The sequence below is a fragment of the Crassostrea angulata genome, chromosome 1 (assembly GCF_025612915.1).
Source record: "Crassostrea angulata isolate pt1a10 chromosome 1, ASM2561291v2, whole genome shotgun sequence".
NCBI lineage: Eukaryota > Metazoa > Mollusca > Bivalvia > Ostreida > Ostreidae > Magallana > Magallana angulata.
In genome coordinates, this window is record NC_069111.1 from 7,038,390 (window position 1) to 7,052,953 (window position 14,564).

A 14,564-nucleotide genomic window follows, 5' to 3' on the forward strand; every position below is an offset into this window, starting at 1 on the left:
AATCTAATAAATATATTGCTGAACTACTGGAAACATGCATGTATTCTTTACTAAAACTTCAACATGATCAATATAACAATCAATATCACAGTCAAAAAGTACATGTATATATAAAAAACAATAATATATGAAAGACAATGATCTAGATAGTTGTATTTCCCTTGCATTCTCAATTCTGTTTATCGTTCCTATACACTTCTTTTTCATGCTTGAATGTAAAGGTATGTTTTGATTTGATCGGTCGGTTGTTTTTTTTTAGAGACAAATCTGCTTTTCAACAAGGGTAAATCCTTCAATTAAAGTCAATAATAGTATTTTTTATATTTCAATATTTTAAAATATCCACAATGCTAGTATGAAAAATGGCAATAACAAACTCAACCATCTCAAATCTCCATAAAACGAAATACAAATTCAAAGCAGAGCAACACGGAGCTCTAAAAAGATAGAGGTATAGGATCAGGTGCCTAGGAGGAGTGAGCATCCTCTGCTGACCGGTCACACCCGCCGTGTGTTCTTAGTCGTAATCGGGGAAAAAAGAAAAGTCCGTAGACAATAAGGTGATTAATTATGGTCTACAATTAGTATGGAATACGTCCGCCAGCATGCATTAAATTTTCTAACGTTAAACAAATAATGGAAGAATCGTGTTTCACTATAAGTACTCGTAGGTAAATGCTAGTCAGAGCTCTCGAGTTCATGTAGAACCAGGATTTACTTGTAGATCCTTAGGTTATGGAACCTAATAATTTCCTTAAAAAAAATAACCCCAAGCCTATCGAAATTACTTGACGAAATATTATATTACATATGAAAAGGGAATGAAAAGTCTATGTCATTATCCAATAGTTTTCATGTCTGTACAGCTATTAATAAATTGATCAATACTTTTTTCTTAAGAATTTAAAAAGAACTCAAACATTGATTAATATATACAGTATAATATTAATTTAATTATTAATTTAATCAAATTTAACGAGGAAAGGTCTAATTTGTTCTGCCCTAGATTTTTTTATGAAAATGTACACATTTTCTTCTTTTATAATGATTATAAAAGAATCAGACGTTTACCACATCGTTTGTTTAAGAGGTCATTTCGAAGTTGGGATTTTGCTTGAAATGTATCAATTTTGCACATTGTTTTTCATTTTATTAAAAGACACGACTGAACTACATACTGGGAGGAGGCATGGAGTTGATGACCCCCTGGAACCCCCCAACGTAGACAGAGTCCGGCAGGTCGTCGTCATGGTTACTCTTTCTGTCGCTGTTGTCGTCATCGCTGTTGTTGTCATTGCTATTGTTGTCACTGTTATGATCGTTGTTATCATTGTTGTTTCTGTTGTTCCTCTTATTCGAGTTTGAGTTGGATCCCTGGGAATTCCCATTCCCATTTAATGGCTTTATTGCCCTGTTGTGTAGAAAAACAAATAGATTTAAAGTAATCGCACTTACATTATTCAGGAAAAAACTCAGGATTGTATTGTTTTCTGATAGTGTTTCTATATTACATATACAAACAACTGGCTTAATGGCAGACCGGTAAAAATATTGATTTATATCAGAGGTTCTGGGTTCGATCCCAAATTCTGCCGTTCTACATTTATTACCCGCACTTACACTTTACAGATACTCTCCATAGCATCAGAGCCCGTCATATCTAATGTTAAAACATCAAGCGGTTAAGTATCATTAATTTTTATTAATGCCATATATATGATAAGAAAAATTTAATTTATACATGTGTAGTCTATCACAAAATGTTAACACGAATTTGCACATAACTGTTCTGTCATACTTTTGATTTGTTTAAATAAAAACTAACATTAAAAAGATGGAGAGGGGATCTTATCAAACAGGATCTAGCAAAGAAAATATCACTTGAAATGTATCTGTTGTAAATAAATTAAGTTTGATTTTGACCAAATAATTTCAGTCATATTAGAATATCAAAGGAAACATTACACCAAAATGAGTATAATTTATTTAAAATATGCATAATTTATTCAGAATATGACCAAAATTGACAACAATTTTATTAAGCGACTTACTTGTTAGACAGTAACTTAAAGGCAGCGACCCCTGCAGCCACAGAGGCGGCGGCGCCCACAGTACCTGCTACCACCACAGCTGCCGCTTTCCAGGTCGACAAAGAACAGGTAGGTTTGTTGTTCATTAAAACACATTCTCTAAGACCTCCACAGCTCAGCTTGTCACAACTGGAATCTAATACCCACAGATCAGAATATGTGAGTAACAGAGTTAAATAAAACCAAGCTGCAGATCTGAAGATTTGATTTACAGGCAGTAAAGCTGTCCCTCTAATTGAAAAACATGTACATTTCAAATGTCGGCGTATGAAAACGTGCGCTAGTTTTAAACTTGTAAATTTAATTTTCATAAAACATTCAAATGTAAAAATTCTTCAAAGCACTCCTAAATAAACTCGTTCGAAATTTCTCTACAAAAAATGTATTTGCGTATGTTAACTGAGCTGGCATCATGTGAAGACAAAAATGTGCGACTTTCTATGGGTTAACATAATTTGAAATATTTTTAATGCATTTATTTTAAAAGGGACAGACAGTTTATTACAACTGTTAATTTAAACAAAGTACCCCAAGTACAAAATTTCAAATAAACAACGACACGTGATTTGCAATAGGAACGTTGGGAAAAATTAACATACTACATACCGCTCTTTAGACCGATATAGATCAATGAGCTGGTCGTTGTGCCATCTATATTTGTAACTTTACAGCGATAATACCCAACATCAGTGCCTGTGATGTTGTAAATGGTAAGAGAGGGAGACAATAATGTACCCCCTCCATACTTGACGTTTGTCTGCGTGTTGATTACATTGAAACTAGCCTCGTTTTCACCTTGTCGTTCCCATGTGATCGTAGAATTACTTTCCAAATCGGTGATGGTCACATATATTGTCACATTGTCTCCGGACAATGGCGAATATGTCGTATCTACCATATTAATATTTGCTAGTTCTGGAAATAAAAGTAATTCTTATTAAAGCTTTGTCACAAACACTGTTTTAGAGTTAACAATGCATATTTATCCGAAAGGATACCTCACCCCTTCTTTGTTCGAAAAATTGCCAAAATAAATTCCTATAACACTTTAATATAAAAGCAAACTACAGTATTTCATGAAAAAAAACTTTTATCCTATCATTAAAACTAAAACATACGTTTCTGCACGAGAACGGTGAACACAGGCGTCGTGGTAGTCCCGTCATTATTGGTAACACGACATCGGTAATATCCACTATCCTCTGGCTTCGCATCATTTATTTCCAGTGAGGGGCTGTCAAGCGTACCCCCGGTGAAGCGACTGTGTGCTGTTATATTCACCGAGACGTAGAGATGGAAATAATAGCTGGTTCCTTTTTCCCATGAAATTGATTTCATTTCTGGACCAGAAGTGTAGTTTACTTGGAGAGAAAAGGAAGCCCGTGTTGCAACTGTGTGCAAGGCCATTCCCACCGATACTACAGGGGGTCCTATTAACATAACAGAGATTAATAATTTTCCTTATCTTGAAAACTGTAAGAAGACTAAGAGTTATCCGTACAATAGGACTTCGCTTTATGCAATATTCTGCTAGAAAATTACTTAGTTCAACAGCTCGTATTTTGTCCTGAATTATCAAAAATCAAAATCTTAGTAATACACACATCTCACCGTACACATGGACGGACGGACGGACGGACGGAACAGAGTAACAACAATATACCCGAACTTTCTTTAGAAAGTGCGGGTATAATAAACTTTTATTCACTAGACTTATCGTATGCACGTACATACTAAGATTTCAAGGCCTTTAGAAACCCTAACATGCACCTCGGCACACGACGCAACTGTTTTGTATATCTTGTATATAAATCTGTGTTAGTTCCAGGGGTTTTCTTAAGTTGGACAAACAATAGACTTTAATTAGATATACACAAAAGTGCACCTAAGCACGCGACACAATTGTTGTGTTTATCTTGTATAATCTGTGTTAGTTCCAGAGGTTTTCTTAAGTTGGACAAACAATAGACTCTAATTAGATATACACAAACGAACAAAACTATGTCTAGACAAACAAAGCAGTAATATCCTGCCATATATAACAAAGGCAGTTGACAGTCTTTTCATCTTTAACATGTATCTAGCATATCTAGAATTAGACCTAAAAATAATTGAAATTGAAAAAAAAAAATTCAAACCTTAAACCGATTATTAAATTTAATCATGCATTTTGGGTTCATAATCTTTATTTTGTTCAATAACCGGATGAACTGAGAGAGAGAGAGAGAGAGAGAGAGAGAGAGAGAGAGAGATTTCACTGATTGATTTATAATAGGAAACAAACATACTTTATCTAGTTTCATGCACATGCGCTCACACCTACAATAATTTTGAAACCAAAAAAAAAATATAAAGAATTTTAAAACGGCAATCTATGTTCATCGGAGTGCTGTTAATGATAGCGATCTGTGTTTAATGGAGAGACAATTAAAACTGCCTGGAACACCCCCCCACCCCCCCAACACCCCCCCCCCCCCCTCCCGTTTTTGGAAATTATCATTCAGATCACCCCCTCCCATCCCTATAAAAGAGCTTTTGCATTTAATATATGTTTTAATGGTTCAGCTTGATCAAACTTGACTGAAAGGGAACTTAAAGATGGCTTAAAGACAACTTAAAAGGAGCGTAAATGCCACTTAAAGATACTTAAAGGTGGCTTGAAGATGGCTTAGAGAAGACTTAAAGAAGTTTGGACATTAAGGACCTATAAGCTCAGCTTAAAGGTGACTTAAAGGTGGCTTAAAGATTGTATATTTTTTAAGCCACCTTTACGCCACCTTTAAGCCACCTTTAAGGCCTTGCTTAAAAATTGTTTTTCGCCCTGTCCACTCGGTTTAAATTTATAACTGAACTAAGTACTTATAAACCTAACGGTTTCCATTTATGTATAAAATATTTTTTTCATTGAAGATCAAGTTCCGTATTTAATTCTAAATATATGCATGAATGTAGGTTATAAATTAGATATAATTGATTGTTGCAAACTGAATGAAAGTCATTGATTAAATAGTCACTAATTTAAAGGATATAAAAACCACCCGAAAGATATAAGTTGCCATGGCGTAGAGGAATGCTACTAAACGTAGGGCCCCGGGTTCAATCCTCCTCTTGTGCGAATTTTTGTTTCATTTTTTTTTTTCTAGAAGAAAAACCGTTTTAATACCTTTTCTGTCATAAAATACATTTTATTACAAGATGTTTTAATGGCTTAAAGGTGGCTTAAAGGTGGCTTAAAGAAGTTTGGACATTAAGGACCTATGAGTTGTCCTAAAACGTGGCTTAGGGATAGTCTTTAAGCTACCTTTAAGCCATCTTTACGCTTTAAGCCACATTTAAGCAACACATAGAGCTTACATGTTGCTTAAAGATCGTCTTTAAGCTACCTTTAAGCACCTTTAAGCTATCTTTAAGAAGAACATAAAGATGGTCATTCATCCTGTGAAAAGCACTCCAAAACTGGACCTTTATACTTTTGATAAATAAAACCAGGAAAACTAAGATATTCTTTCTTCGCTGAAGCCCGAAGTAAGAACTTTGACCAAAGGCCTACATATATTTACTAAAATCTGCAGCTGTTCATGCATGATAGGTTAAAATAAAGTTAGAACTTTGATTATGAAGTCGTATCTTAATCAGTTAGAATATGTATGAATACTCATATAAGATTGCAGATGAACTAAGGACCAAACACTTTACGTGACAGGAGGGACTTGCCAAAAGTTTAGCTCTTTTTAACTAAAAAAAAACAAGGTTCGTTTATACATCGATCTTATACACATGCATATCAATTGCAATGTATATGCTAAACTAAAAGAAGATCAACTATTGTGACACATATTTTGAAATCGAATACGGTGAAAGTATTTTATTTGAAAAATAAACAATAATTTTATTTCTGGGAAGAAAGTGGCTAAATAGAAGTACTGAACAGTATAGACATGTATGAATTATGGAACATCTAAAACGACATTAAAAGACTCAAAGAGTGTGGTTCAAAAAGACAAGACATGTTCAATGATTCTCGTTAACAAAACGAACGAACAAGATTTATAAAAATCTTAGAAGCTAAGCTACGTGTATATGTACGAGACATGAGGGAACTCATTTCTTCAAGATTATCCTCAATAGGAGTAATTTAGACAATTAATTCAAACCGTACAGTTATTTCTATGCAAGTGTATATGATTTTTTGCTGTTTCAGAACTATATGGAGTTTACCTAATGAAAGCTTTAAAAACATTACACATTATCAATGGATATTTGCATCTGTGTTCAGTAATAGTTCCATGTCTATAATAATTCATCCCTGATATTTGTTAAATGACCCTAGGGTAGTGGCATCATCAATTCATATACAATTTGTGTGCTAAAAAAAACTACTCGTGTGTTAAATTGTTATGACAATCACTAAATTGGACGGACCGGGAGCACAGGGGCATCGTATCCGCTCTACACTCTATGACATATATATAATAATACACAAGGGAAGAATCGAAAGTAGGACACGATTTGTAAACAATGTCAAAAAACAACTTACTTCACAAAAGTTACGCAAGTCCTCGCACACAATGTTGCAAATGTTGTCAAAAAACACGTTCACACTCAAATATTCCTAATAAACTCGGTAAAAATCGTTTTTATCCCATTAAAACCGCTGTCTGCTGCAGAAACCCAATCTCTTCGCCCAAGAAAAGATAACTCTGTACTTTCTCTCTATATATATGTTCAGTAATGATAGTAGAAATTTCGGCGGTAAACTTTAAAATGTCTAGGGAAATTTTAAATATTTTTTTCTTCTCTAAAATGTTAATGGAAAACTACGTTGGTGTTCCAATAAAAAAAAAATTATATTATTTTTTTATTCAATAATTAAAATACTCTTAATTCATTTTTTGTCTTTGCAACCCATTAAACCTTCAAAATTAATTGTCGTTGCAGCAGAATTTCAGCATCGTTTTAATTGTCAATATCAACCCCTACTTTAAAAAAAAATAGCCTAGTATATTTACGTTTCTACAAAAGATTAAATGATAGGAAATATATTTAATTTGTTTTTAAACAATTGCATATTAAATTACGCTAATTAAAGTACATGCCAAATATATCGGAACGAATGTTAACTTATTATGCTAACGGTAGTAACATAATGATATGACGAAAATTTCTCCAGACATTTTACAGTTTACCGCCGAAATTTCTACTATCATTACTGAACATATAGAGAGAGAAAGTACAGAGTTATCTTTTCTTGGGCGAAGAGATTGGGTTTCTGCAGCAGACAGCGGTTTTAATGGGATAAAAACGCTTTTTATCGAGTTTATTAGGAATATTTGAGTGTGAACGTGTTTTTTGACAACATTTGCAACATTATGTGCGAGGACTTGCGTAACTTTTGTGAAGTAAGTTGTTTTTTGACATTGTTTACAAATCGTGTCCTACTTTCGATTCTTCCCTTGTGTATTATTATATATATGTCATAGAGTGTAGAGCGGATACGATGCCCCTGTGCCGGGAGGTAAATAAATCTTGTTAACGAACATATGAACGGTTGGACATACAGCTGATTCAAACATTTTCTCCACGTACACCTAAATTCTGTTTTTAAAAAATGGGAAATGCTGTAAAAATTGAGCGTCTTCAGAGAGAGTTCTTATTATACGCACTTGTTGTTACATTTACATATATTGTCGAGCTGACAGTCGTCCCATCCTGGTTTGTTGCCTGCATTCTATAATATTGTTCATCACTTATATTTACATCAAGGATGGTCAGTGATGGGAATGAAACATTACCGCCTTGGAACCGGTTATCGGACATGTCAATAGGACTATAAGATAATGTCGATGCATTTCTTCTTTCCCAGAAAAGGTCGGTTAGACTTGACGCAAATGTGATGTTTACTTCCAAGGTCACACTACTTCCTAAATATGCTGTGTAGGATGTCTTCGGAAGATAAATGATTGGTGTATCTAAAAGAAATGAATGTGAGAAGAAGTGTGTGAAGTAGTTATGTTAATATATTCTAATTCAATGACAAACACAAACTTGGAACGGACCAAGAGGCAAATAAATCTTGTCTACGAACATATGAACGGTCGAACGGACAAGCTGATTCAAAACATTAACTTAAAGTTCACCTAATGTTTGTTTTAAAAATGGGGAAACGCTGCGATAAATGAGCTTCGTCAGCGAATGTTCTTACGATACGTACTTGTTGTTACGTTTACTGACAAATATATTAATGAGCTGACAGTCGTCCCATCCTGGTTTGTTGCCTGCATTCTATAATATTGTTCATCACTCACATTTACATCAAGGATGGTCAGTGATGGGAATGAAATATTACCGCCTTGGAACCGGTTATCTGACATGTCAATAGGACTATAAGATAATGTCGATGCATTTCTTCTTTCCCAGAAAAGGTCGGTTAGACTTGACGCAAATGTGATGTTTACTTCCAAGGTCACACTACTTCCTAAATATGCTGTGTAGGATGTCGTCGGAATATAAATGAATGGTGAATCTAAAAGAAATGAATGTGAGAAGAAGTGTGTGAAATAGTTATGTTAATATATTCTAATTCAAGGACAAACACAAAATTGGAACAGACCAAGAGGCAAATAAATCTTGTCTACGTACATATGAACGGTAGAACGGACAAGCTGATTCAAACATAAACTTAAAGTACACCTAATGTTTGTTTAAAAAATGGGGAAACACTGCGATAAATGAGCTTCGTCAGCGAATGTTCTTACGATACGTACTTGTTGTTACGTTTACTAGTAAATATATTAACGAGCTGACAGTCGTCCCATTCTGGTTTGTTGCCTGCATTCTATAATATTGTTCATCACTCACATTTACATCAAGGATGGTCAGTGATGGGAATGAAACATTACCGCCTTGGAACCGGTTATCGGACATGTCAATAGGACTATAAGATAATGTCGATGCATTTCTTCTTTCCCAGAAAAGGTCGGTTAGACTTGACGCAAATGTGATGTTTACTTCCAAGGTCACACTACTTCCTAAATATGCTGTGTAGGATATCTTCGGCAGATAAATGATTGGTGTATCTAAAAGAAATGAATGTGAGAAGAAGTGTTTGAAATAAGTATGTTAATATATTCTAATTCAATGACAAACACAAACTTGCAACGGACTGAGAGGCAAGTAAATCTTGTCTACGTACATATGAACGGTCGAACGGACAAGCTCATTCAAACATAAACTTAAAGTGCACCTAACGTTTGTTTAAAAAATGGGGAAACGCTGCGATCAATGACCTTTGTCAGTGAATGTTCTTACGATACGTACTTGTTGTTACGTTTACTGACAAATATATTAACGAACTGACAGTCGTCCCATCCTGGTTTGTTGCCTGCATTCTATAATATTGTTCATCTGTCACATTTACATCAAGGATGGTCAGTGATGGCAGTGAAACATTACCGCCTTGGAACCGGTTATCTGACATGTCAATAGGACTATAAGATAATGTCGATGCATTTCTTCTTTCCCAGAAAAGGTCGGTTAGACTTGAAGCAAATGTGATGTTTACTTCCAAGGTGACACTACTTCCTAAATATGCTGTGTAGTATGTCTTCGGCAAATAAATGGTGGGTGAATCTAAAAGAAATGAATGTGAGAAGAAGTGTGTGAAATAGTTATGTTAATATATTCTAATTCAATGCCAAACACAAACTTGGAACGGACCGAGAGGCAAATAAATTATGTCTACGAACATATGAAGTTCACCTAATGTTTGTTTTAAGAATGGGGAAATACTGCGATCAATGACCTTTCTCAGCGAATGTTCTTCAATACGTACTTGTTGTTACGTTTACTGACAAATATATTAATGAGCTGACAATCGTCCCATCCTGGTTTGTTGCCTGCATTCTATAATATTGTTCATCACTCACATTTACATCAAGGATGGTCAGTGATGGGAATGAAACATTACCGCCTTGGAACCGGTTATCGGACATGGCAATAGGACTATAAGATAATGTCGATGCATTTCTTCTTTCCCAGAAAAGGTCGGTTAGACTTGACGCAAATGTGATGTTTACTTCCAAGGTCACACTACTTCCTAAATATGCTGTGTAGGATGTCTTCGGAAGATTAATGATTGGTTGATCTAAAATAAAACAATTTTAGATAAATCAAGTGAAAGGAAATATGGTATTTTGTTTTTTTCTTTAACAACTGTAATATATCAATGAAAAAAAATCGCATAGATACAATTGCTTCAAAGAATAATAAACCGATCCACTTACGAAGGGTTACATTTAATAAGAATCCCATGTAGCTAGGCCCGTAAACATTGGTGGCAGTAAAGAGATAGTAGCCGGTGTCGGCCACGGATACGTTACTAATGGTTATAGAAGGGTCGCCAATGGTTCCTCCAAGTATTCTGTCGTCAGTAATGTTAACTGTACTTCGGGTTAAGATATCTGAAGTATTGCTTTTCTCCCATCTTACTGATTGCACGGGTGTTTGAGATGTTACATTTAATTCAAAACGGACGGTTGTTTCTGTGTAAACGTCACTGAAGTTTTGCTGTTTAACCGCGATAATTGGAAAATCTATATAAAATAAATAAAGATACTCAAATTCTTTACAATCATATGCACATTCTTATTACACTCAAAGCCAAGGAAGAGTCCCGTGGGCGACATTGCTTATCAACAATAATGTTTTACTGACGAAAGAAACTGACTCGCTTCTCGGAAAATTATCTGTTCATTTCACTCTCATTAATTATGCGCAGTTGTTTTTTTTAAAGATAATTATGTTCTTTATTTATGCATCTCAATAAAATTTGATTATCAACATCAACCCACAGCTTTCTGACCCCAACATACTAGTACTGTGATAAAAATTTGTCATACTGATTGCCATTCTTCCAAAGATTTTTCTTCTGAAAAATTATAACACTTTATCTTTACTCAGAGAAGGGGTTAGGGATTTGGGGGTACGATATCAAATCATAAGGTATTACAAACAAACTAGACATAATATCAAAGATATTATCAAAAGACATGAAGATGAAAAGAGTTTAGAGTACTTCTTTACTAATCTCAGTAGAGCGGATAAAACAAAGAAAATACAGTAAACGTATTACATTTGGCTGTGTATTCTATTTTGCGTTTTTGGCAGAATGCAGCTTCCAGGAACTCAAGTACATAGCTAATTTATAAACGCAATGCATATTTCAAGAATAGTCACATTCAGGAATAAGCTAATTCAAATCCTCGCCAACTTGTTCAAAAACTATTTTCCGACCAATTTCGTTCACGTCTTAAGACTAAGGTTCTAGACGGTTTACTTAACAAAGACCTTGGCTTTGCTATGACCTTGAACTTTCCACATTAAAACTTGATTTAAAGTCACTCCACACTTATTAATCACAGGTAGAATTATTAGAAAGTCTGAGCAAGATTTTGTCAAAGGACTGAAACTACATCTCGAAGATATATCGTGTGACTTTAGCCATTGACCTAAAAAAATATTTGTTTCATGCACACCTAGTACCCAAAATCACTATTTATGTAAAATGTCGATGAAGGCAAACAGAATAAACGGAAAAAAAGATTTGGTCCTAACAAGGATCTTCCAAAGAGTTCTTAAATATAAACGTGACCAATATCAATTTGAAATGGTTTGAAGTTAATGAATATCCTTTATCCAAAGGCTCTGTTCAGGTATCGTATGGAAGAGAATCGGCCGAAAGGAGAGAAAATCTTGTCAAGAGAAGGATTTAACACATGCCTGCTTTGAACATAACTTTAAACCGCAAAAGTTAGTTTACGGTAACTTTATAATCTTGACCAACAAGTTGTATATGAACCAATTTAGGCTAAAACAAAAGAGAAAATATTTCAAGTTATGATGGACGGGATAACGAACGAACGAACGGACGGACGGACGGACGGTCGGGCGGTCGGAACGATCACTGCAATACATCTCAATGTAAAAGTTTGTTTATTTTCACTCTTTTTTCCATATTCATCGAATTAAAAAAAACTGCTAATATCCAGTAAATGTTGAAACCTAGTTGTGGCCCACTCCTAACCAAATCATGGTTTGAAGAATATATATATATATATATATATATATATATATATATATATATATATATATATATATATATATATATATATATATATATATTAATCTGTTTCAATATTAATTTTAAACTGTATTGCATTCATGCTCATTTGATTTTGTTTTGTCAAATTTTTCCCTCCCTTCCCCGAAAGTATGACCTATCTTTTTCGCCTAAATTTTAAAGTACATAAAACTTGATATTTCTTGAAGATAGCTAAATTTGTTTCATATCAAAAACGTTCTAGTCTCCTTTATCTGTATGTACATTTTCTTAGATTGGACCACTTTTCTTCCTCAATACCTTCTTTGACCTTCCTAAGTTCAAGATAAAACACATTTAAGCATCATTTTGCTACTGTACTTTTTCACAAATTTTAGCCACCCTTGTTCTCAGGAAGTATATATCTAATATTATTAACTTGAAGAAATATATATCTAATATTATTAGCTTGTTGGTTATTGTGAAATACATTTTTAAACGTTTTTCACCAAACATAATTTTCCCTAATTATTTCCCTGTTGAAGGGTGCCTTTCACTCGTTTTTACAAAACTTACATCAAACTGTGAGACATTATCCCTCAATTGCTTGTGTTATTTAGTATATCAAAAATGCTTTAGAAGTCGAAAAAAGGAAAATTGATAGCTCGACATGCAAACAACACATAATACGAAGAAAAATAAACTAAGTTAACTTAATTTTTAAGCTCAATAAAGCTCAAAACAACTTAAATTTATATTTACAATTGTCGACATTCAGATCAATCGGTATCGAGGTTATCATGCCGTCGACGTTGGTCAGTGCTAGGTGATAACGTCCAGCATCCGAAACTGTGACGTTACGTATGTCCAGAGAAGGTGACAAGTCGGTCCCACCGTCGTATCTAACGTCTGAATAAACCGTGTTATTAACGGAGAATGAAGTGACTGACATCGACAGCATGGTATAGTGGTAATAATATGAATGGATTAATGTTTTGCTATATATCCAGTTGATCCAGTATGCTTTTGGTTCGGAGGATATAGACACAGAGAGCGTGACGTCATCACCGGTGTTTACTGAGTATGTAGTCCTATCCACATTAATTCGCATTCCTTTAAAAGTAAACAATTAAAATAATTAGTAAAATTAATTTTGATATGAATTTCATATTAACAAGAACAATTATATAAAACTCATAAATGGAGCCTTAGATATCTCACCTCTGAAAGTAACATATACAGGTGTACTACGTCCAAGGCCACTTGAACTGTTAGCACAACATCTGTAGAATCCTAAATCAGAACTGCTCAAACTATAAATTCGTAAAGAGGGTGAATAGGAAGACCAATAAAATTTTGAAGAAGTGTTTATTACTTCCGCTTCGTTTAGGTCTAGGTCAATGGACTGAAATGTCCAGAAAACTCTACTTATTGACCCGCCAACGGAACAGGGAATTATCAATGTTTCACCCGGCATGCCAGTCATATTTGGTCCTGTGAAGGCAACTGGAGCATCTGAAACAAGCAAACATTGTTGCATATCCTCTATAATCTAAGTAAATTTAAATAACTTCATTCATAACTATATTGCATTAAGCTATTTCAGCAAGCTTAACTGAATTTTGAAGAAAGAAAAAAACAATTGAATAAAAAACATTTCACAATTTGATAGTATGTTTGTTAAGTTAATTTGTTATACATTTTACTTGACTTGTGTTTCAAAGCAAATATACTTTTAATATATTTGAAAACACCATTACCTCCATCAAGATATGCTACAAAATCAAAACTGCTGTTTTTCCCGTATGAATTGAATGCTAAGCAATTGTAAACTCCTTGATCGTCAAGCTGGAAGTCTGTGATGGTTAGGGAGGGGTTCTGTAGAGTTCCCCCTATATATTTCCCCGTCAGACCAGTTGTTATAGCGCTGTCATATTTATACCATTGAATCATCTGCACTGGTGGGTATGATGATGTAAAATTGCACGTCAATGTCACGTTGCTGCTTGCATTTACAAAATAGGATCCGCCGGTTACCACATATGGAAGTTCTAGCCAACAAGATTAGACAAGAGGCCCATGGGCCACATCGCTCACCTGAGGAACAATAGGTATGATTAAATCAGCTTAATGGAGTCATAATACAAACTATCTGGTCAATGTACAAAAATACATGTAGATCCTGTATAAATAAATTCCATTTCCCCCCTACGATATTCTTATGTTTATAATCATTAGTCCCTTTTCTAACAAGTTTATTTTAAAGTCATATCACATGTTGACTATTGCAGTTATCAAAAGTATCCTTAACAATTGTTAATATATGGGAATAAACCTACATCAAACTCTGAACTTTCTTGTGAGGCCGAAGAATTGTC

The 14,564-nt window shown here is 34.3% G+C and overlaps 1 protein-coding gene across 2 annotated transcripts in view; it reads right to left on the minus strand.

Annotated features, from left to right (window-relative positions):
• Window positions 1-24: 24 nt before the first annotated feature.
• Window positions 25-14,564, minus strand: part of LOC128173431 (muscle M-line assembly protein unc-89-like) — a 53,432-nt gene continuing 38,892 nt past the window's right edge. For both annotated transcript variants that reach the window (XM_052839130.1, XM_052839121.1), the window contains 13 exons: window positions 13,947-14,237; window positions 13,408-13,701; window positions 12,949-13,299; window positions 10,373-10,681; window positions 9,922-10,233; window positions 9,408-9,719; window positions 8,855-9,166; window positions 8,302-8,613; window positions 7,754-8,059; window positions 3,209-3,520; window positions 2,697-3,005; window positions 2,052-2,226; window positions 25-1,411 (listed from right to left, as the gene is read on the minus strand). In XM_052839130.1, the coding sequence (XP_052695090.1) occupies window positions 1,171-1,411; window positions 2,052-2,226; window positions 2,697-3,005; window positions 3,209-3,520; window positions 7,754-8,059; window positions 8,302-8,613; window positions 8,855-9,166; window positions 9,408-9,719; window positions 9,922-10,233; window positions 10,373-10,681; window positions 12,949-13,299; window positions 13,408-13,701; window positions 13,947-14,237 (3,836 nt within the window). In that variant the 3' untranslated portion in view covers window positions 25-1,170. The remainder of the gene's footprint in view (window positions 1,412-2,051; window positions 2,227-2,696; window positions 3,006-3,208; window positions 3,521-7,753; window positions 8,060-8,301; window positions 8,614-8,854; window positions 9,167-9,407; window positions 9,720-9,921; window positions 10,234-10,372; window positions 10,682-12,948; window positions 13,300-13,407; window positions 13,702-13,946; window positions 14,238-14,564) is intronic.